Source organism: Apus apus, chromosome Z, assembly GCF_020740795.1.
Source record: "Apus apus isolate bApuApu2 chromosome Z, bApuApu2.pri.cur, whole genome shotgun sequence".
Lineage (NCBI taxonomy): Eukaryota > Metazoa > Chordata > Aves > Apodiformes > Apodidae > Apus > Apus apus.
The window spans coordinates 59351660-59376469 of NC_067312.1; the positions used below are offsets into that span (position 1 = coordinate 59351660).

The following is a 24810-nucleotide window of genomic DNA, read 5'->3' on the forward strand; positions in this document are numbered from 1 at the left end:
GACTTTTATGAAATGCACGCCAGAGTAGTCACACAAGGTCTTTCACACAGACTTCTCTCAACATAAGGAAAAAAATATTGCTGAAAATAGTTTAAAATGGTGTTTCTGCAACAAGAACATCTTCTGAGGGTTCTGATGTTTCCTGCGTCAAAAACTTCCTTATCTAATGCTCTGAAGGTTCACTCTGACACCAAAAACCTTTGCTCTGGAGAAGCAGATGTGGTGATCACATCTGAGTAGACAACATCAGTATTCTGTCCAGGTTAATTGTCTAGACCACACCCTTTCTAAGCAAAGTTAACAGCTTTGTGATTCAACTTTTTGCAGTACTGACACCTTTTCAATCACTGTCTTATTACTCAGTAATCACAAAGAGCCCTTTCATTGGCTTGAAACCTTTAGCAGCAACAGATTTTTGCAACTGAAATTCACTGCATGCACTTGAATTCACTCTATTTCTACTTTCTACTTCCTAGGGACAATGTCTGTAAATTACTTGTCAGTTTTGTCCAAAATGACATTCTTCCTCTGAGAACTTAATTTATCAGTTGGTGTTAAAAAACAACTTTAAGTACAGGTTCCATACGGAAGTTCTGAAATCAGATAAAAATACAAAGTTATATAGTGTCTCAACATACCATAGGACAGGAGAGACAAGAAAATAAAATAGTTATCAAAATTTGAATTAGGGGCAATGCAAGGGAATAATGTGCACATCCACATGCAACCTCACCATACCCAGGCATTTTTTCCTCCATCTTACAGAACTCTGTGACAGGACATTAGGCCTTATCAACAAGCCCTCAAGGACCCTTTGTGATGGGAAGTATACAGTGAATTCCTTAACATTTCAAATCCAGAATATAATATACTTCTACTAGAAAATTAGACTATATAAGAGCTTTCCACTGCAATTAAGGGTTGCTTGGACTAGCATTTTTTGTACTAGAGAGAGAAAACAATATGCAAAAGTCCCTGTTTGCTTTTATTGCTAGAGGAAATCAGTGTCCATCTCCTTTTCCCAAGATAAGCATTACGAATAAAAAGGAATAAACACAGTGACATCCCACACCACTTCTGAACTTGAAGAGTCATTAATACAGCTACGAGGTTTGTCTTGCAGCTCACAGGCTACCAGGCAGCTTGCATCAAGTTTCAACAGAGTGTAACACCTTTTTTGCGTTTATGAACTAGTGGGTGCCAGTCAAGGGATTAACTCTTTGGGGAGGAAAAGAAGGAAGCCTTGGTGCAGGGTCAAGATCACCAGCAAGCAGTTTTACACCTCATTTGGCTTCTAAATTATGCCATGTAGCTGCTACACTCCCAGGAACTACCTTGCTGAAACAACACAGGTATCAGTCAAGTGTTGAACTAGAGACAGACCTGCTCAGTGAAGGTGGTAAGGGCTATCCAGCAGGTGCCCAGGTAAAAATCATAGAATGGCTTGGATTGGAAAGGACACATAAAGGTCATCTAGTCCACCCTTCCTGCAGTGAGCAGGGACATCTTCAACTAGACCAGGTTGCTCAGTGTCCCATCCAGTCTGACCTTGAATGTTTCCAGGGATGGGGCATCTACCACCTCTGGGCAACCTGTTCCGGTGTTTCACCACCCTCACTGTGAAAAATTTCTTCCTAATATCTAGTCTAAATCTACCCCCTTTTAGTTTAAAACCGTTATCTCCTGTCCTACCACAACAGTCCCTACTGAAAAGACCAGCTCGGAGTCCAACAGTTGTTAGGACACCCTGTGAAAAATCCCTTACAACAGCAAAGCTTCTTTATCACAGACAAAAGGAAAAGAAGAGAGAAGAAAGAAGTTTCCTAAACTTGTTCTTATATAATATCAAAGAGGAAAAATATTAAGCATATATTTTGTGAAATTGAGTTCATGTTACAGATCTAACTCTACCACCACATCCCACCAAAAAGATACAAGGTAGGCAGAATAAAAGTTCCTTGATTGATGCATGCCAAACATACAGTAATTTCAAGATGAGATGTAAGGAGGAAAAAAAAAAAAAAAAGCGCCAATAAGCTTATTCAGAAACACTGCCTTTCAGCCTGTCTTCTATGACAGTCTTTTGGGAGAAGCAGTGATAGCTCAACAAGCATTTACTGAAGTCCTTTTTAACCCATGTTGACATAAAACCTGCAACATCGCCAGTGCCACCAGTGACAGGAATGATTTTCCAAAATGGGACTTTGGCTTTTCCCCATATACTCTCTAGAACTCCCAGCCCATCTAACCACATCAAATTCTCCTTCCCAGTTTGCCAAGCTCTCTCCCATTTGTTAAAATGTCTACTAGCCATATGCAGCAACTTCCCTTAAAAGCTCATTCTTGGAGTCCGTCACACAAATGAGACGCTTCTGATATCTGAACAAGACAGGGGTATATTTCACTTATTCCAAGATAAGTGAAACAATAATCAAACCCTCATGGTCTTTGCCTCATACTTTGTTGGAGCTTCCCGTTCCTTCTCAGGCAAGGAACAGAGGTAGGCATGGAAAGCAAACAAAAAGGAGGTTGTGTCCCAGTACAGAGTCATACAGCTGCAGAAAAATGAAATGCTGCTGTTGAATGTACCAAGCATGAGATGCCCGAAACAGAGCGGACCATCAGAAGGAAGGTTAGGGGGACTTACCCTAAACCTTTTTTCTTCTCTTCCACTGTCAGTTTATGAGGAACTGAACTACCTGACCACAGTTGAACCCAGCAGCCAACGGACAGACACAGGGCAGCACCCCCTTGCCTGATCAGAAACCCCTGGAAGCACTACAAACCTTCCCACCCACTACCACAACTTGTCCACCCACTGTCTGAAATACAAAGCCAAGTTTTATTTTTAGCATTGAAAACTACAGGAGAAGCTGATGACTTAAATCAGTGTTTTTCCATTCTAGACAACCTGGCTATAAGAATAGAAGCACAGAAGGAACTTCAATGAGCTTTCTACCTTCTTGAAGTGGAAATGTTTAGAAACCATTATAGCAATGCACCAACACAACAAGAAGGAAAAACAAGCACAGCAAATGCCTAGCCCCACTAAAACCACTTTTAATATACTCTCAATTCCATTCAGTTTTCAAAAAACAGGTACAAAGAAAACATACACACACTTCTATGGCAAATCTAGGGGTAAAAAAACCCTGTAATACAGATTTAATTGCAACCTAAGAGGGGAAAATATAATTTCAAATTTCACATGCAAAGAGGGGATTTTTCAGTGTTATTTTGTTTTTAGTCGGGTGTTTTGGGGGTGCTTTTTCTTGCTTTGGTTCTTTGTTGTTTTTTGGGGATTTTTTAACATATATCTCAGAGTAAAGAAATCTTTATGGGAATGCAGGGGAGAAGGTTTGAATAAGGAAAAGTTGCCAAGACCTTATCAGTAAAACAAATCATAACCCCTGCAAGCCACAAAAAACCCAAGCTTGTTCAGAAGACTGATCCATGCAGTCTTGTTTTGAAACATCATAATCCGGACCCAGGCTGGAACATTAACTGCAGGTGCTAACAATGAACAATAGTGCAAAAAAATTCTTAGGGAAGCCTTAAGAAGGAACCGATGAAGAACGACTTGAGGCTGGATGGTGGCATGCTTATTACTCCATGGGCCTTTACTGGGGTCCCAGAAGGAAACCTACCGTTAGGAATAAAAGTTTCCATGAAATATTAGCTGAAAAACTATTCTCTGACAATGTGACTTAGTATCAAATGACATGCACTCCAAAGTGCTTTAACAGGCACCATCTTCTCTAGATGAAATCCATGGGATTAAAAAATAAATCATCTCAGTTATGTAGAATACTGAATATTGACATACTAGAAGGAATTATCAGAAAAAATGCCACCAGTAGGCCTTTTCATAAATAAATAATAAATAATTTGAAAGAAGAGCACGAAGATTAAGAAAATAAACTTCCCACATATTCTATAAATGATTATAACTTGGTTTTTGCTTAGTTTCATCTCTTAAGCAAATGCCAAGTTCAATATTTACTTCAACAGAGCCTGCACACAAAACACCAACTCCCATATGGCAGATTTCCCTTGCACAGCAGATCAGGATTAATGCAACTTGGATGACCACATCAAGAATGACAAGACTGTCCAGAGAGAAAAGAACAAGCAAGCATTTTCATAATGTAATTGTTCTAGCTCAACATGGATAACACACAAGACTCTTTGCAGCTAAATACAGCAACACTGAACTGTTAAAAACTTAAGAGGGCTGACAACACCACTCTGACAAAATGAATTCTACTGCAAAGGAGGACAGTTAAATTTTATGGGTAAGCAATAAATAATCAGATAAAATTCACATGTTGGGGCACACGGAGAATGGGGACTGGCAAAAGAACAGAAAAATCTACCCTGACATCTGTGGCTGAAGCAAGTGAAAGCATTAATCATTTTAAACGCGGGATTTTTACCATGCAAAAGAAAAAGGAACAAATACTGTTTTGAACAATGAATTAAATTTAGAGGAAATTCACAAAAGCAAGCCATAAATGCTTGTGGTTCTGACACTGAATTAAATTAATGTTTCCCAGCTGGATTTCTTACTATTTCACTAGCAACTTTCAATGCACGAGACACCTTTTTGCCACCTAAGTTATACCTCTGAAGATAAAAAGTATGTGGGGAAGAGAGAGTGTGTAGCAAACAGCATCATCATCTAGACAAAGCAAATTCAAGAGAAATGAATGGCTTATTTCTTTTTAATTGATTCCTGTAACCTGAGTTGCATATTGTTTTAAACTTTTCTTTCTCACCCCTGTACAGATTTCCAAAACATAAATGAACTTGTAAAGTTTTATAGGATACAAAGAATGAAACCAGCTCCCCTTTGCCAAGCTGGAAGTGGTTGGTGGCAAACCACATGGCTTCACCAAGGGCAAATCATGCCTGACAAATCTGCTGGCCTTTTACACTGCAGTAAGAGCACCAGTGGATAAGGGAAGAGCAAGTGACATAATCTACCTGGAATTGTGCAAACCGTTTGGCACTGTCCTGCATGACATTCTGGTCTCTAAATTGGAAAAACATGGATTCAATGTATTTACCACTTGGTGGATAAGGAATTGGCTGCATGGTTGCACTCTGAGTAGTGATCAACATCTTGATATTCAAATGGGGAGCAGTGCTGAGTGGTGTTCCTCAGGGGTCTGTACTGAGATGGATTCCATTTAACATCTTTGTCAGTGACACGGACAGTGACATTGAGTGCACCCCTCAGCAAGTTTGATGATGACACCAAACTGTGTAGTGAGGTCAACACACTGGAGGGAGGGGAGGCCATCCAGAGGGACCTTAACATGTTAGAAAGGTGGGCCCATGTCAACCTCATGAAACTCAGTAAGTCCAAACACAAGGTCCTGCAACTGGGTCAGGGCAATCCCAAGCACAAATACAAGCTGGGCAGAGAATGGATTGAGAACAGACCTGGGGAGAAGGACTTGGAGGTGTTGGTTGATGAGAAGCTCAACATGAGCCAGCAATGTGTGCCTGCAGCCCAGAAAAGTAATTGTGGCCTGGGCTGCATCAAAACAAACAAAACCAGCAGATCAAGGGAGGTGATTCTTCTCTTCTACTCCTCTCTGGTGAGACCCACCTGGATTACTGTGTCCAGCTCTGGAACCAACACCACCAGAAGGACATGGAGCTGTTGGAGAGAGCCCAGAGGAGGACCACAAAGATTATGAGAGGCCTGGAATACCTCTCCTATAAAGACAGGCTGAGAGAGTTGTGGTTGCTTGGATTGGAGAAAAGAAGACTCCAGGGATGCCTTGTTTTGGCCTTCCAGTATCTGAAGGGGGCCTACAAGAAAGCTAAGGAAGAACTTTTTACCAGGGCATGTAGCAACAGGACAAGGTGTAATGGCTTTAAACTGGAAGGAGGTACATTTAGGTTAGACATTAGCAATAAATTATTCACTGTGAGGGTGGTGAGACACAGGAACAGGTTGCCGAAGGAAGCTGTGGCTGCCCTATCCCTGGAATTGTTCAAGGCCAGGTTGGATAGGACTTGGAGCAACGTGGTCTACTGGGAATTGACCCTGCCCAGACAGGAGGGTTGGAACTAGATGATCTTGAAAGTCCCTTCCAACTCAAACCATTCTATGATTTTATGACTCACAGGTTCCAAGGTCTACACAACATGTTCCCATAAATGTGCTTGTAGTCAGTGAGGTCTGTAATGCCCGTGACTATGATTTTACAGCAATGTCTCATATGGCTCCTTAAGGTATTTGTAGTACTTTATTGCTCCCCTATTAAGTTTCTCATCTCCTTCCCCTTTTTTCCTTTTCTGTCATTCTTTCCCAAGTGGATAATACCCTTTGTTTTTTCCTCAGTTTAGCTTCTTATAACTCAGTTGCATCCGATAATCTTCTTTGAAGTTGATACAGCTTTAACACCCTTTAAAAGCAAACTGAAGTCTTGTGGGAGAAGTCACAGGACATCTGAAAGCAAGTACTTTAATAATTACCTAAATAATTATTACCATAAACTGAAGTCCTACTCCATAATTTTTCTGGCTTTGAAATCCTGTGGTTTAATGCAATGACCTTATTCTCTGGACACAATAAACAAGTAGATCCTCAAGATGAAGAAATCAACAAAATGCAAACACAGCCTCTTAACCAGGCAGAGAAGCTTTAGCATTTTATCATTAAGATACAATTCCTGTAAAAAATTTGGTGATGTACAGTCACACATTAGGAAAACCATACCTTGTGTCATTTAAGAGCACTGATACCAATCAGTCACCCCATTCCATTATCTCTATGCTTCCAGGTAACAACACACAAGTAGGAATATCTAGCAATATTTAAAGAATGCAAATAACTGCTCCTTAGAAACAGACTACCCACAGTTGCCCACAGCAGGGACTTTTCAAAGGAAATGTAATATTGCTTTGAGCAGCTCTAAAAGCTTCAGTGGTGACTAGCACGATTGATCTAAGCTATTACAATATTAACATGCCACCACTGTACTACACCATGTTCATTAGTCATCCATTTGAGCTATTACCCAAAGAACGAGGAAAGGCAGTGTGTGCTTACTCACCCTTACAAGGCTGGGAGCAATACACGAGCATGGTATCTTGACATTCTTGAGGCACTTCTCATGAGACATGAAGTTACAAACTGCAGGAATAAAATAAGAACCATGAGCAAAGCTTTCAAAATCAAGGAACTTCTGTAAAACAAACAAAATATCATACAGAGTCAAATACAACTAGATACACATCTTTTTTATCACATTTGCTTTCCCCTAGGTTTGAGAACATACATAACTGTCACTTCTTGCAGCACATAAACTCCAGCTTGTTTCGGAGGCCAGCAATGGAAAAGGAAGGACAGTTTATCCCAATGTACTACAGGCTGACAGCATGTCTTGCCCTCCCACTCTCCCTCCACAAGCACCAAAATGAGCTCTTATATTTCCAACAGTTTATATTTTCAACAGTGTAAAGTCCAAAACAGCTCTTTGGTGTAGTACAACCAAATGGGCATGTTTGAAAGTGAAATATTCTACAAGCTAGAGCATGTGACAGGAACAAATGGGAGAAGACACAGTATTGTTACACACTGAGTATGTGGAAAGATGAAGGAGATGAAATTAAAGGTCATGAGTTGCATGCAGCTTTGAAAGTCAAGAGCAACTAATTATTTCTTTTGCTGTGGAAGCAACAGGTTTAGAATTCCACAAGGGCTTCACAAAGCATCCTTTCAAGCAAGACAGTATTTGAAAAAATTATTTATCAGGGAGTGATATTTTCCACAGCTTTTTACCATGGATTTACATGATGGTAAGCCATGCAAAGAAAACAGGAGATTCTTTATTTAATTTCCCAACACCTCATATTAATTAGGAACTAATAAGTGATGCAGCTATGGTTTAGAGGCCTCCTTCTTTCAGAATTATTCTCTACCAGCTAAAGCATGAAGCCTCATGCAGATGCTCAGGCCCTGATCTCTCATGTGGAATCACGAACCTCTCTCTCTCTGTGCCCCAGCAGATGATGACGTGCCAGTGGCAACTGCTGAGGGTTTTGCACATCCCTCCTTCTCAGAAGCATGCTGTGCCACTTCCCAAGTTTCACCAGCAACTGAAAAAAACCCCACGTGCTTTAAGCTTCCCATCTGCAGCCCACTGCTGCCTGCTACTGATTGTACGTGCTAGTGCCATCAAAAGCAGACAGCTCGTCTCTCCTCCCCCTTCTCCAGCTCACTGACTTCTGATTTCACAACACTGTTTCTCTCATGCCAGCTCAAGAGTTAAGATCCAGGTTCACCTCGCTATGCAGCTTACTGCCAGTCCATGCAAAGCAACCTTTGCCACTGGTGGCACAAAAAGAAGGATGACCTTCCTTAACTTGAGCAGTAGGCAGGCATTTGTTTTTCACTAGCCTGCAAGTCAGAAAAAGTACTGCCAGTCACTACTGCCGTACAAACATGTTATTCATCACTCGTGGTTGACCACAGAGCAAATACTGCACTGATGAAAGAAAGTGGGAACAGACCCAAACCTTCTTCTGGGTGCTATGAAGTGTTCCAGGCATCTTTAAGGCTGATTGCATTCCTGACTAAATGAGGCAGTTTAAGGGTGGGAACAGTCAACAAAGGGATGATGAAGCAGATTCTCAGAGCTGAAAGTGCAGCTGCTCAGGACATTTGGAGCTGGTCACTCTGGGGGAAGGAGCACACAGTCCATCAGCACAGAGGAGACCAAAGAGAAAAAAGAGACTGTCCAGGCATTAGGAGGGTCAGCTGGTTGCTGTGAGAGCAGGTCTGCAGGAGAAAAGCTACCTGCCCATAGCCAGCTAGTCTGAAATGTACCACATAGGCCCTGCCACCATCAGAAGACATCTGCCATCCATTTGTGTAGGTGACCTCTCCACTGCCTCCCAGGTGGCAGCCAAAGCTCAGCTGAACCTGGCTTAGTGCGGGGGATGGACATCTGCAGACTAAAGCATGTGGGCAAAAGTTCCCACACGACAATGTGAGCTTCAAATATAAACAGGAGCTGTCAAGAACTTCATAAAGAGTTAGAGCTAGTGAAGAAGAAAGTGATTAAAGTCAGTGGAATGGCACTGTTTTCCACGTTTTTCTGGTTCAGAAGTGGGTAGACTAGAAAGGAAAAACAGAGCAAGGAACTGCAGATTGCTCTCAAAAATGTTATGATCTGCAAGAAGCAGCAGGCAACTGAAATCTGCAAAAACAGTGTCTCCAAGTGGCCACAGGCTTTACTTTAAATGCACACAACTAAATACACAAGTTAACCAAGCCCTATACAAACACCTCAGTGAATTTAGAGAAGGAGGCTCCAAATCAGCTGGAAGGAGTGAATCTCCTTCCATGGGCATGGACCTTGAGATATGTTGATCACAACACCAGTTTCTCTTTGTGGTGACAGCAGCAGCAAAACATGGTTCTGAAAAGACAGCATCTCATGGTTCAGCTAAGGAAACATGGCACAGAAAAATATGCTAAAGAAGAATTCAAACGGACAAATTGAGACAAGCAGTAAAACAAAAAGGTGAAGGAAAGCTTCAGACAAGGATTAAAACAGGAAAGTGCATAAAAACTTAAATTGTTTGACTGAGAGCATACAGAAAAAGGCAACATGCAAAATAAGTAATTTCCTAAAATTTCAAGGGAAAGATTGAGGCATTTGCAAAGAAACAAATTAAAGAGTTACCAGGAGATAAACAGCAGAAGATCAGCAGTGCCCAAACAGAGATTGTGACATTCTCCATGAAAGATTTTCACCCATTTTTCCAGAGGCACTTACACACCCCTCCTTTGCTTGCCACACACCTCAAACTCAGCAGGGAGGATGGGCTCAGGCTAGGTGTACATTTCCTCTTCCACAAAATTCTGCAGGGAATGAGCTAACCCTTACAAGTCACCTTTTTGGTTTTGTTTACCATGTTGCCCAAAGAAAGAAATTAAAACAAAACAAAACCCAACAAAAAAAACACGGCAGCATGCCAAACTGAAGCACAAACAGGTTTTTTTGGGAAGGGAATCCTACATGTCCTATTGGTAGTTCTGGAGAGGCAACACAATTAAGCCTAAAGTTCTGACAGCCAGGAGAGGTTTGGTGTTTTTTAAGTGGTTATCTTTCACCAGAGAAAGACAAGACAGAATATACTATGTGAAGTTTCAGGAGATGTTATGCAAAATTTTGATTAAAAAGCATTTTAAGGGCAAAATAAGAGGACAGGCTGCTCTAACTGTAGGCAGAGGATCTCTTCATACATACAAACTCAGTGACAAGCTACCAGCAGACACATGTATGGACTGTCCAAGTCAAAAGAAAGCAGTATCAGCTGCAGCTTTCAGAGACTGTATACAAAATGTCCAAGCACTGCCACAAGTCCCTTACAGTATAGATTTAGGGAGACACACATATTTGAGGGACATTTAAGGAAAACAGTGCCTGCCACTTTCAGATTGGATTTTGAAAACGAGGCATCTAAATCCAGGTTTCAGCTGCATGAAGCAATATAACCTTAAGGGAAGATGAATAGACTGGTTTCAAAAGACATTGACAGAATCCACAAAATTGTTTACTTGCAGGTTTGGGGGACTTCATGTGGTCTGTCTGAGCAGCTAACTATACAGCCAGGCATATAGCAGTAATCTCATCTGAACAACTTTTCCCCTCCTCTACTTAATAATTAATTACTTCATTCATAAGAAAAAAAAAATTATTCCTAATGCAGAGCATGAAGCCAGGTAGCCATCAGGCACCACAGGATCACTCCCTGTCCATGTGGAGCATGAGAAGTGGCTTTACAGTAGTCCCTGCCCATAAGCTCTCACTTCCCAGGACCACTTTCCCTATCACATTTTGTCTGACTTGGTGATTTAATAAAGTAAAAGGCAATGTACATATACAGCAATGCCCAGTGAACAGCCAGCCAGTAGCTCTCCAACATGCACCTACCAGTAAACTGAAAACCTCTCTCCAGCCCTCCCTAGGTAGGCAAGAGATAAAGGCTGGGCACCACTGTAACTGAGAGCTGTGTAATGCTTGCTAGCAAAGCAAGGGCTATTTACACCATCCAATATGCCACACTGTCCCCCTACAACCCAGATTTCAAAGTAGATGCCAAAAGTGGAATGAAGGAAAAGGTGCATTATGTCCTGTACAGACTCTAGAACATCGCTTATCAAATACCAAGTTTAACACAATCTCCTCCCACTTTTGAAAAAAAACACCCAGTCCTGAGCAAAATCCTAGATGTTGAACATTACTTTTGTTTCCTCTTTGAGGGGATACTCACCATAAATCAGTTTTGCTGTTTTGCAAACGTGTTTGTAAAATTATATTTTAACATGTTATTCTTTAATTATTTTTTAAATTTTAGCTTTATGAATTGTATTTATAATTCTACTTTTGCTAAACACTTTTAAAAGTAGACCAACCAAATGGCTCTCCAAGGGGGAATCAAGGTATGTAAACACAAAGACCAAAACAAATTTTAACCTCTCCTTAAAGTGCAATCAGTTTAACAAAAGAGTCACTGTGGACCTATTCACCTAGCACTTCTCTCACGTCAGGAAGCACCTCTTTTCAGCTTCTGCAAAGCAAAGTCACCCTCTGGCATCTGCCTCTGGTTCTTGAATCTCAATTAATTTGCACCAGCACCACAAGCAGAGATTTAGCAGGACATGGTCTGGCACTGACCCAAGAGCCATCACCCTTCTCGTTGCCACAGGCCACACTGAGGACTCTTAATTAAAAAGAGAGAGCTCCTTCACCCCAGATAGTGGGAAGTTTATGCAGCTGTGTGCTCCCTCCATGGAAACCTCGCAGGCACTGGCTCATGGCAGATACAAAACAAACCTCAGCAACTCTCAAAAATTAACAGTGTTTTGGCCAACTGCCTGTCAAAGAGCCAGCACTGGGAAAACTTCATAGCCTGACATGAAGTGACAGCCCCACCACTCCTTAATGTTGTCTGGATGACTTAGAAAACAGTAACTTAATTTTGTTTGGTACTGAGTGCTATAAGTTATTTGTTTGCATTTTGCTCATCTGCACAAATTGTAACTCCCAGCAAGTGCCCACCAAAGTTTCTGATAATCTTTTAATAAAGGCTATATATTGCTGAATGACTTAGCTGACCAGAGGACTTAATCTTGTATTTAAAACAAACCATTAGCTCAGCCCAGAATTGCCTAGTAACTCAGAATTGTTTTACCAGCTATCAGCACACAACGTAATTTTCATTTCTGGAATAATTTAAGTGGAGTGCATTGAAGAACATACTCAGCTCATCACTGAGAGTATAAATAAAACTAAACAAAAAGCAGTAATTCTCTGGGACATCTTTTTAAACGTAAGACTCAGAAGTCATCCCTGTCTTGGAGAGTGTACTGTTCTAGATTTAAATCCCAAACTTTAAGTCTCTCTTCCTTATTCCCCTTTTGTCTTCCACTGGAAGGGTGAAGGGAAGTAACACAGAGGTTTAGTTCTCCAGGTTTTGCTTTGCTTCAACCACTAAATAGAGACAGTAACCTATTCTGCTATTATGGTAATTTTATCTCCCCAAAGTCAGAGCTACTCTTCAGAATGTAAGTGTTCCTCAGAATTACAAAGTGTTCTCCTACTCCAGACACCGACTGAGAAAGCTACAAACTCAGCAATTAACAGAAAAGTCTTAGCATTTATCAAAACAAATGACTGCCAGAATTCAGAGGTCTCGCCTGAGAAGACACTTGCTGGGAAGAAGAGATGACAACACTCCTGAGCCCAAATTATAAGGATGGGGATTTCCATCCTTTTCTTCTCAGATTTGCAAACTAAAACTCATTCCAAGCAGAAAGATAGAAGAGTATTAACAGTTCTGCCCAGCTGATGTCAAACACTCATATATTATAGTTTAGACAGTGTATTATTTCTGTGCCACATACCTACACTATCAAAATCCTTTCTACAGAAATATTTACTACTTTGGGCATAAATCTCAGTACATTCCAGATGTAACTGTATATAAAGAATGTAGGTAATATGTTAATTTTTACAGAAAACTGGACAGCAAGTGACCTCAACAGCTTAGCTAGTCTGTCCTTCTGTGCTCCTGACAAGATTCAGCCAAACCTGCTCCAGAAACCCACCCAGGAGAGACAATCTCAGCCCCTCTGCACAGCCAGCTCCATATGCTCCAAAGTCCTTGCAGTTAGGAACCTGGTGCCTGACATCCAAACCAACCCTCCCTTACTAGAACTGATGTCCAAGCACTTCTTGCCCTGTGTACTACAGACATGAAGAACTATTTATTTTCCTTTCTCTTTGCAACTGTTTCTGCAGCTACTTGTCTTAGCCAGGCACGGTGCTGGCTATTTTAACAAGCTGAAGAGGCTTATTTTGGGCTCTTATTGACATAGAGCAGAAAGTACAGCAAAACAAACAAACAAAAAACCAAGCAAAAAAAAAAAAAAAGGAAAGGAAAAAGTGCTCAGAAAGTGAAAAAAGCAGCTCTTTTTTAAAGAGCACTGGCAATCACTGCTAGAAAAAAACCACAATGTTCTCCTATTACCCATCTTATTAAGGGAGGGGTTGCAAATATTTGTTCAGTCCAGCCACTGTCCCCAGGGTTACCCTGAAACACAGTAGCGCCCTCTGCCTCCGGGTGGATCACCAAACCAAACTGCCTTAGTCCAGGATGTGGAAAGGCTTGTAAAATTCCCATTTTGTTTGGCAGCATTCAAAGGTATGCCTCAGCTTCCACATCAGTTCTGCCAGGGCTTGCAGACACGAAGCAGCAGCACTGATTAATAAAGAGGCTGGTTACAAGCACTCAGGGAAGAAAGATGGGTACGGAGAAGCTGAAAGTGGAACAATCAGCTTGCTCTTAATAAAAAGTACACTCACACGCACCATAGCAAGGATGCCCAGGGCAGGTGGTGTAGCTACTGCAGTGTACGTTGAGATGGGAGGAGGAAAGACAACTGCCTATAGATGGACAGAGAAACACAAACAAGAAATGCAGCAAAGCCACAGAGTGAACCAAAGCTTCAAAGCTGTTACACAAGACAACAGCAACAGTCTCTACTTTCCAAACAATGAATCAGTGAGACTTAAAGGGCATATCAGCACCAAGACAATTCAGGCCAAGTCAGTCTAACTCTATAAAAACAAAGTTTTATTTTGGTCAAAATGAAGTAGGTTATTTACTCATCTTTTCCTGCCCTTCCAGAGCATGTGCCTGACATGACAGAAGCCAAAACACAAGCTTCATTTCAGAATGTCTCTGCCCGTTAGTGGCTTTTTCACTCCCTTCTTAAGTTTTCCTTGGTCCTGCAAGCAGGCTGTTTTGTTCAGCAGAACTGCCTTTGAGTTCACTGAAGAGATCCAATGATAATTAGAAGACAATAGCTTTGAAGAAACGCCCACAGGCTTAAGCAGTCATACATTGGAGAAAAATACCTTTTTTTTTTTTAATCTCAATGTTCTAAAATTATTATATAAACCACACTGTTATCAGACTGCTTATGCAGACTGGACCATACAAGCTCAGGAAAGAGATGCTACTTTCATGAGTCGCTTAACAGCAATGCCTGCTTTTCACCAAGAAGTTTGTGGGACTTGACTTGTACATTTGTTACACAGCTTTGAGCTCCTTTTCAATTGTAGCAGCTTGCTAACACAGACACTTTTAGCTTTTTTGTTTAGGGCCATGACCACAGCCCAGCCTGAATGCTGTGACTATTCACTGAAAGGAATGTTGAATGCAATACACGGACGTTGCCAGCTTATTTCCCAATTCAGCTGAAACATGCAAAGACCTGTATGCAGTATTGGTGTGCTTTCACAGATAAAAACACCATCTAGTTTAAGTTTATATGTCTATCTTGCAATGCTTGCTAAATATCACCAGGAAAGCTGTCACTAGAAGCTCTGGTCTTCCCAGAACATTTCAAACAAAGGGACAAGACAGGAGCGGAAAAATCTCTGTAAGCCTTAAGAAGTCGGGTATTAAAAGCACCCTCCCCTCTCTCACTGTAGTGAGAAGCCCTGAGCCTTTGCTTGTCTTACTGCCAGTGAGACCACATCGTGGATCCTCTTCCTCTTACAATCCAAAAAAAGTGAGAAAACTGTCTGTCAGAGGGTAAAAAATTAAGCATTCTGGCCATGGCTTTTTGCCAGGTCTTCCAGACTGCAGCCCTCACACAACTAGAAAGGGTGAAGACAGCTTCAAGTCTGACAGAACAATCTGTAATCACCCTCACTACACCTGCAGTGAAAAGAGAGGTCTTCCAATTACACCCAACTCAAAATTTCAGCAAGATGCCACGGGGAAAATACAATCAAGTACCATATACGACTACAGACAAGCCTCTTCAAGACTGCTGAAACATTGGTCTTTTCTCACGGCTCTGCCTTAAGCTCAAGCCTCTTTTGCCTTGTGCTGCAGATTGCCAATGTGAACCATAGATACAGAACAGTGGCTAGAGCAGGGAGGTGCCATCTGTGCAGCATTTCTAAGTGAAATGGGGCAGCAGGGGAAAACCATGGAAACATGATGGTTAAAACTAGGAGAGTGAGAAAGAAGGCTCAGCCAGAGGGACTGCAGAACCACTTACTATGGGACAGCACACCAGTATCATCAATGCTAAAAACGCAGTACACAGCTCCCTGCAGCTGTTGTCTCCAACAGCTTCTCCATCACTTTCATGGTGATGCTTTACAAGGAGAAGCTTTGTCAATTGTTTATCAGTGCTCTCCAGCTGACTCACAGCTACTGGTTAAAACAAAGAGCTACAGCTTAGAGTATTAAGAACAGAGTAACACAACAAAAACTGAAAGACAGCCTGACCTAGCCCTCAGTTTTAAGGAAAATCCACTAAAACAATTTGACATTTAATACAAGCATCCTTATAACTAAAATCTTCATCCCATCACAAACCCTGCAGGTTTCTAGCCCTCACACATATGAATTCATGCACGACCACCACTGGTTGCTCAGTATAGTGCACGTAACATCACACACCACAACAACAGCGTCATACATCAATAACTGGCTTCAGAAAACCCAGGTGGACAACAAGGATGCCTCCTACTAAAAGCAGTCCTGTCAACACTTCTGCTATTTTAGACATATTCAAGAGAAAATGCCTCCCTGCATGTGAAAGGGAAATAACAGTAGCACATACTCAGCTTTGAAAATGAAGACTTTGAGTAACACTTAAATAAACAGGGTGGATCACAGAAGAACTTTGTAAGCCAGGATGGCATTTGGGCAGAAAACCATGATGTTGACACAGTTGTCTGGAATCCCTCAAAATACTAAAATGTTTGGAGACATTCTCAACACCACAGGGTTCAGAGTTGCCATAATGCAGCCCTGCACCTATGAGGTGTATCCCCAGGGGGACACAATGTACATACATAGCGCGTACATCTCGCATACACAAAGCTTCCATGAGTTTGTTCAGTGCTCTAGTGGGGGGAAACACCCAGGAATTCCCCCCAAAACACACATAAGACTTTGAGTGGACCAAGAAAGAAGAGGCAGGATGCATTATAGGTAAAACCAGCCTCCTCTGCTCAGCGATGTAACCAGCACACAGGACTGCCACCCTCGGGAGGTGCACTCCTCTCCACCTTCCCTCTTAGAAACTAAACACAGAACTCAAAACCATAAAAAATCCTGAAAAGACTAGCATAGAAACCACTGCTAATCTCAGCTACAATAGCACCTACCTACCTCCACTGTAGTTATAACTTACAAAGACGTTCTGGTTTGGTTTGGTGGGGTTTTTGGTAGCAGGAGAAGGGCCCCAGGGTGGCTCCGGTGAGAAGCTGAGAAGCTCCCCCTGCTCCAAAACCAGCCAAGGAGCCATTAGAGGGACAATAGATGCACCTCTGCGATTGACATAGGAAAGAACTGAGGCAAGACTTGAGCAGAGAAGGCTTGAGAGAGAAGAGCTGGGCTGGAGGGAGAGAGAGAGCAGTGCTGGTGGTTGGTGACGAAGAAGAGGAAGAAGGTGCCCAAGCAGAAGTTTCCGGGCAACCCACGGTGAGATGGCAGCTGTGCCCCTGCATTCATAGAGGAAGGTGGTGGAATGTTCCCTGAAGGCACCAGGAGGGGTGAACTTGGCCACTGGACTTGGATTTTGTGGCCAGTGATTTGCTGCCTGTGGACTCTGATTACGCAGCTTTGGAAGACCCCAGAGCCAGGGAGTTTGTTCCCGAAGCACCCGTGACTCTGCGGGAAGCCCATGCTGGAGCAGCTTGCCCTGGACCTGGTGGGAAGGACTCAGGAAGGAGAGGTTCGTGGAGGACTCTCTCCCATTGGAGGGACCTCATGGGGTAGAAGGGAAGGACTGCAAGGAATCCTTCTTCCTGAGGAGGAAGGAGCAGCAGGAACCACCAGCCTGTGAACTGACTCTAAACCCCATCCCCTGTCCCCCTGTGCCGCTGGGTGGGAGGAGGGAGAGAAACCAGGAACAAAGGGATTTGGGCCCGGGAACAAGGGAGGGGTGGGGTAACATATGCAAGCCCTGCTCTTTGTGTTGTCTGTGTCCTGTGTGTGTTTGATTAGTGTGAAAATTAAATTATTATTTTTCGCCAAGTTGAGTCTGTTTTGCCCTGGACCTTAATTGGTGAAGAACCCTCTTTGTCCTTTGTCTCCACCCATGAGTTTTTTTCTCCTCATCCCAGTGTCCTGGGGGGGGGGGGAGTTGAGTGAGCAGCCACGGGGCTGTTCCTTTGTTGTAGTCTTGGGCCTAAACCACGACAAAGGAAATGCTGAATACAATTAAAATGTAGGGCAAATTATTAATACATGTAACCCCAAGATAAGTGTTCTTCCTCTCTCAGCTTGGGTAATCTCAGCATTATCTAGAGCTTCTCCACAATTCCTATAACCACAACACAAGTGACGAAAAAAAACACAATGAAAACAGCCCAGTTGCCATGGCAACCTCTACCTCTCATTCCTTCAGGGCTTCATTTTCAATCTGCATCACAGACAGAAGTGAACAAAACTACAGGAAAACAGAGGTGGAAAGAGCAAGGAAAAGAAACAAAAACAAAATGCACAGAAAAAGTATTCTGTGCCAGCAGGGCAAGTACATTCAGTATTTTCTTCAGCGTGGTTGCTATGAAGGTATTGACATGGTCAGGAAACTGAAGGCAAATGATTCATACAGTGGTGAAACCAAGGAAAATAAAACACTCACAAGGTGCTATTTCCAGAAAGGCTAGCAAACTGAAGGTGCTAATCTCTGAGCCATTTTTTTTTTTTCTTTACATACCACTATTCTGAATTTTAGGATGAATTTCAAGCATTGAAAAAAGAGTCCTGTTAAGAAAGAGCGAAGATTTTAATTCCACCACATAGGCTTCCATCACTCATGAGACTCAGGACTATACTTGAGTTTAAAGAACAGTCTCACATGAGTAAGAACATATATAATTCATAGAAACTGAACATTTACAACTCTCTGGAGAGCAGAAGTTTGCAGTGTCAAGTTATACATGCCACTTGTGAGTGAACCAGAACTTTGGAGGTGCAGTAGTTTTGCTCACAAAACAGTGGAACTGAAAATCAACCCCCAACAAACTACACATCATTTCTGAACAGGGACCAAATTATCTCAGGATTTTGGTTTTTTGGGGTTGTTGTTGTATGGTGTGTTTCTTTCTAATCAATCACACTGGCAGGGCAAGTTCTTGAAGCACTTGCTCTTAATTTATTACATAACATAATCCACTACCCCCTTAGATTGCACTACAAAAAAAAGTTACACTGAGTAAAAGCACTGAATATGTATAATATAACTTCACTATATTTCCAAACTTGGGGCAAGGAAGGGGAGAAGGATTTGTTTTTAAAATAATCTATTTGGTCCTGAAGAAAGAGTGCTTGAATTAAAAATACAATAGGTTCAAGAAATCTCTAGGTATTTGCCAGAAAGAAGCTATTCTGGAGCACAGAGAAGATGAGAGAAATGAGTAAGAGAGATAAAAACCAATTACACTGAGCTGAAGGGTATTTTTAACATTACAGTATTTTTATCTCTTCAGCTTATTTCTGAAAAAGCATTCAGTGGGGGAGGTCTAACAGTTCCAGGTGCTGCTGGGAATATGCAGCACTGATTAACTTCTCTTCTGCACAAAAGAAACTTCAGGTATGTAAGTCAAGGACACAGAAACCAAAACAGAAATCTTTCCACTTGGTATTGTTTTTAAGGTTATGTCTCTGCGTCCAGACCATGTCATTTTGGGTCACATGCTTGGTTTCTCACACAGCATCTTCTACTTGCAGTTAAGCCTCCACGGCACCCAAACAGAGGGTTGGAGTGTCACACGTAATTGCAAATGCTGTTTTCCTCAAGTGTCAGCTCCTCCTAGGATAAAAGGGTGTGAGTACATTTGGAAGAGCTGTCACTACCACCACTGACAACTCTCCAGGAGTGAGAGCAGACACATTGCTCACAGGCACAACTGCCCTAGGGTGGTGCAATGCCACCAGTACATCTGATGACATCTACAGCCACCCTAAACTTGTTCATTAACTAGTGTAATTGTCTTAAGACTTTTAAAGTCTCTGAATATGTGTGAATATCCAACAAGTTTGAGGTCAGCTTTTCCAGTCCTCCATATCAATCCTGTTTTGAGAAGAGGTTTAACATGAAAAAGCCATTTTTCCTAGCTCATGCTGCTCAACTCACATCTTTATTTCAAGTCTAAGGGCATCTTTCTACAGCAGATACATTCCAGGATGGCCAGTCCTAGTCAGTTTCCCACGCAAATCTGTACATGCCATGATCTAGACTTACTAATTAGATTCTGATGAAAATCTTTCACCTCACAAAAGGCATTTTTCATTCTGAAAGACAGCATCCACAGGCTCAAACAAGACTAGCATTTCCACTTTATGTTCAGATCCTTCCCTTGTGCCCTCTTCACACTTAGAGGAATCTTAGCAATTTCCTTTTATTCTTCTGCCTCCTTTTGAAGCTCCCAACTACACAATGATTTCAGCACTGAGGAAGTGTTTGAAACACCTCAGGAACTGGTTAGCAGAGCAGTTCTATGCCCACAGGTTACCAAGGTGTACCCATTCTTATCTCCACATGCCACAGAGGAAGTACTGCAGAAAAAGGACAGACTCATTTCCCAAATCACATCATAACAAACACATACATTAAAATGTGACACATTCTGCTGAGGAGAAAGAAATGCAATGAAGAATAGAGGGGGTTTTTTTTGCTACATATTCTTGCACTTCAGCTCAAAGTCCATTTCCTAGCTACTGTAGTCTATATACTGCCCTACTGAACAACACACTACTCCTATTTTAACCCATTAAGTTGAAATTATTCTGTCTCTCCCAAATACACCTGTTTTGCAAAGTATTCACAATATCTCTATCAGTCTTCTGTATATAAAGCCTCCAGGGACAGATTAAGTTGTGGTCAAATACATAACATTTTATTCAACTTTTAGCTGCTTTAGATCTTTAAAAATGTTATTTTACATAGCAAATGGCATGGCATTTATGTCAGACAAGTGATATGTAAAAAGAAGCCAAACAGGTGGGCAATATCAGCATATTACATTAATAATCCTAAACACACTTTCAAGCAAATAATTTATATTGCTTTTTAAACAGAGAAAAAGCGACAAGTATATATAAAATACAAATGTGTTCTTCACAGGTATGTATTAATATATATACACACACTTGCACACACTCACATTCTTCTAGAGCAAAACAAATAAAAATATTTAAATAAAAATAGGAAGTGAAATTAGGGGTGGACTGTTCTCTAGTTGGACTGTTCTTCCATAAACGAGACAACAATAGGCAACAACATGGTTTAAAAATAAGAATACTGTTGTGACTCACGCAAAAAAAAATAAGTACACTTCCACATTGTGATATACAAACGTTAGTTTTTGCTCTCTGCTTGGGAATGCGACCTAACAGACTTCTCTCAAAACAGAAAGGCACTATTGAACAAAAAGGCTGGGAAGAAAAAAAGGGAACTGGAGGTGATCAGCATATATTATTTTAACATTAAGAAAGCTCCACATGCTGTACATATATACTGTAATTCCCCACTGAAACTGAGTCAAACTAAATACACAAATATAACTTAGTCACCTGTTTCCAGAGGTGTTGCAAAACCAGTTCCCCCAAAGGGATTTTCCTGAGCCAGCTCAGGATGATCCTGATGAGCAACAAGTAGCCCAGAAGGAAGACAGTTTGAGCTGATGAAATGCAGTGTTAGAAACAACTCTGGAAGAAACTAGCAAAATACCCAAAATGCAAAGGTCATCCATGGACAGTCCGATTCAACAATAATTCAAAGCTGCCACCTGAGAAAAGAGCTCTAAAATTAGTAGAAAACTGGTTTCCCTGGGATAGTAAGCAGAAAATCAACATCACTGAACAGTTATAAAAAGCACATAAAGTAACATGACTACTAAAAAAATAGCCAACAACTAAAACAGAAGGAGGACAGAGTAATCACACAGAGAGATGCCTGTTGCTGTGTATGACGAGCTGTGTCTGATTTTAATACAAACTGCTACAGCTGTAAGGAAGGAGTGAATGCTCACCACCTCTAGAGAAAGGGGAGGTGTTACCAAATGTTATGGTTCCCAAAGAGAAGACAAGCCTGAAGCAGGCTAATACAGGCAAATGTCACAGAAAAGAGGAACAGTTCTCCTGCACCCATGAAATACTAAGGTCATTCTGACTGAAACTACCCAGGTTTTAAAGGAAACACTGTTAAATAGCTCAGTACAGTGCTTAGACAACACTGTATGGTGAAAGCCTTAGACTTCTGTGCCCTTTGTTTATCAGAAAGAAATAACTAGTCAGCCATTCATCTCCCACTCCACTGAAATAAAGAATAAAAGGCTTTTCAGACCATTAGTACAGCATTGCAAGAATTATGGTTCACAGGAAACTTAACAGAGGAAGACTGAAAAAATTTTGTTGCAAGATGGAAAGCACCACAGGGTGTTAGCCCAGGCAGTGGCTGACGAATACCTGAACACAGTAAGTCTAAGCACTATCATATGTAAGATCATCTAGAAAAGGAACCTGCAGAGCACAAGCTGCAGCCACTCTGGATCATGAGCACATTCCTTATGACTTTTGCTATTTATCACCAAGTCAGACTGAGGCAATAACATAGATGAGATATGAGAGTGCTGTGCAAGCCTGGCATTGGATTACTGGATTTAGCACTTTCTGTAGTAAGTTATTTCCTATATAACTGAGTTTCTGAACTGAAATTTGGGATAACGCTATCAACACTAAATGCAGCTTCCAGCTACAAAATCTGTGTGTCCTCTTGCAAAGCTCCCTGTCCTTCTCTTTGCATTGCTGATGGTGACAATGACAGCACTATCAGAGGGAGGAGGGGAAGAGAATTGCATAAATTCTCCAGTCCAAAATGGACTATCCTTCAAATCCAGCTCAGTAAGTTGCACCTTTCAGTGTGTCAGCCAATCCTCCAAACATTTCTTCCAAAGTATGTTTCTGCTTGACCAGAACTAAGCTAAGTGTCTGTGTTAAGTGTTTCTTTTGGTGTTTGTTTCTAGTGGGCTTTTTTCTTTTCTGACAGTCTTTGCATTCATTCCCAAGATGGATTCAGAGTCAGATGCTTGTTTAAGTCTTAAGTGCAGCAAGTCACATCCACTCAATAGCATCTCAACCACAAACTCACAATGCACCTCAACATCAAACACCTTATTGCTGCACAGAAAGGTCCTGCCACTGACAAGGAACCCACTAGAGAGCAAAGTCTTGAAAATTCAAGCCAATTGTGGGATAGAAGCAAGATTTCACTGTGGTTTTACCTTCTTGCAGCTTTCATTTTTAGTTCAAAATGCACCAAAAGCAAGCCAAGCTTGTCAGAAGAAGGAAGAATTTGTTTTCCTTTTGAACTGCAAGCATTAAGATTGTCTCAGGAATCTTGTACCCCATTCACTTCCTTCAAAACAGAGCTGAAATGAACCAGCAGGGTTAAGGATGTTCCAGCTGCCTGTCTCAACATCAAACCTAACCAGAAAGGATGAGTTCAAGGGGATTGCTCCTCATCCCTCTATTCCCTGCTACTATTTCTGTATCCCTACAGGGACAAACTCCCTGTCGGTCTAATTCCCAGCTTTAAACACACCTTCCCTATATGACTCCCAGTTTCTTAGAACAGTCCGTAAGTGGAGTGAACTTCATTCAAAACATATCCAGAATGTGTATCCTCATACTCCAGGCTCCCCTCCACCAAGGCACCCATGTGGCTTGCCCAGCCTGAGGTATTCCTGTAAGAACCAAAGCAGCTTCATAGCGGCCTAAGTCAGATATTTATGGTATAAACACAACTCCAATTCACTATTTACATTTTATTCTGGAAAAGCTGCAGTGTTCTCAGCCAACATCTACACCAGATTAGGAGAAACAGTTATTTCTCCATCTTGGAGTAAATTTGGAGCTTCTCCTTAGGATACAAAGCCTAAAAATCAAACAAAACAAAACCAAACCCCAAAAGACAAACCCAGAAAACAAGGTCGCTATTTCCTGAAGTGTTATTTGAGTTAGTGCCTTTATACCAAGACAAGTACCCTACCTGCTCAAGCAACACTTCCCTAGTAGAAACAGGCAAAAAACATACCAAGAAGTCCCTCACAGTAGCTTCCAATAAACGCTCTAATGACAGCTACAGATAACTAAAAATGACTAAACCAGTCTCTTAAATTTGCTAACCAACTTGCTTATTACTTAAATCCCTTACATTTTATTCTTGGCCAAATCAAAACCAAAATTAAATCGATATCAGGAGCATTTATAGCACTGGAAATGTGTAGCCCCCAAAATGTAGAGATTCACAATTCTTCCTTTACCTTTTTTAAATAAGGTCTTCTATGGAAAAAGAAGAATTACTGTAAAAAGAGATTTATTTATTGGTAGCTTAAATAAATCCCAAACTCCAAATTAAAATATGTGCTATTTTTTAACATATGAAATTTGTTTCTCTGTGTACTACCAATGAGAACTCAACAGACTTCTTATACACACTTCATATATTATAATATTTTTCAATTTTTACATGCACATGCACAGAAACCCAGTCACTTACACTGTCTCTTCCTTGTCAAGCCTAAGGAAGTTTAAACCCACTCAAAACTGAAATAACCAGGCTTTGGAAAGCAAAAGTAATGTAAGAGAGTAATTGTTCATGTTACAAACCAAACATCACTTATTCTTTTACAAATACACTTATCAAAGGAAGTGACATCTACAGGGAGTAAAGTGGCAAGAAAAATAAAGAGTCATTTACAAAAGGGTTCATGGAAAATAAATTTGCAGGGAAAAAAAAATGAAAGAAAAAATAAATCACAGCTGCAAGCCTGGCTGATTGGGATTACAATAAATACGTGCACAAAAGTTTAATACAGAGACAGCTTTAGACAAAACTGCACACTTAATCCACATGGGAAGACTGCTGCCTTCCCTGTACAATTCCAGTTAAAAAAACACCTTGCCAACCTTGCAGGAGCTGCAGTTTTCCCCAGGAGTACCCCTCACCCTGTACAAAGCGGTGGGACCAGCAGTACTGGCCCTGAACTGGAGAGGGAAGCAGCATCTTACTTCCAAACAGAGGGAGTGTATCCCAGATACTTCGTGCCTTGCACAAACTGCATCATAGCATCTCTTCTACGCATTCTTAAGAGTCCACAGGAAGAAAAGGGAAGGACCACTTAACTTGGCCTGCACTGCCAGGAATGCGTCAAGAATACTTCCTTCGTTTTTTACTAC

At 41.3% G+C, this 24810-nt stretch overlaps 1 protein-coding gene across 1 annotated transcript in view; it reads right to left on the reverse strand.

Annotated features, from left to right (window-relative positions):
* The window catches only part of DGKQ (diacylglycerol kinase theta), an 89831-nt gene that overhangs the window by 62099 nt on the left and 2922 nt on the right, over positions 1 to 24810 (reverse strand). Inside the window, exon 2 of the mRNA XM_051643577.1 lies at positions 7074 to 7153. Within this exon, the coding sequence (XP_051499537.1) occupies positions 7074 to 7153 (80 nt within the window). The remainder of the gene's footprint in view (positions 1 to 7073; positions 7154 to 24810) is intronic.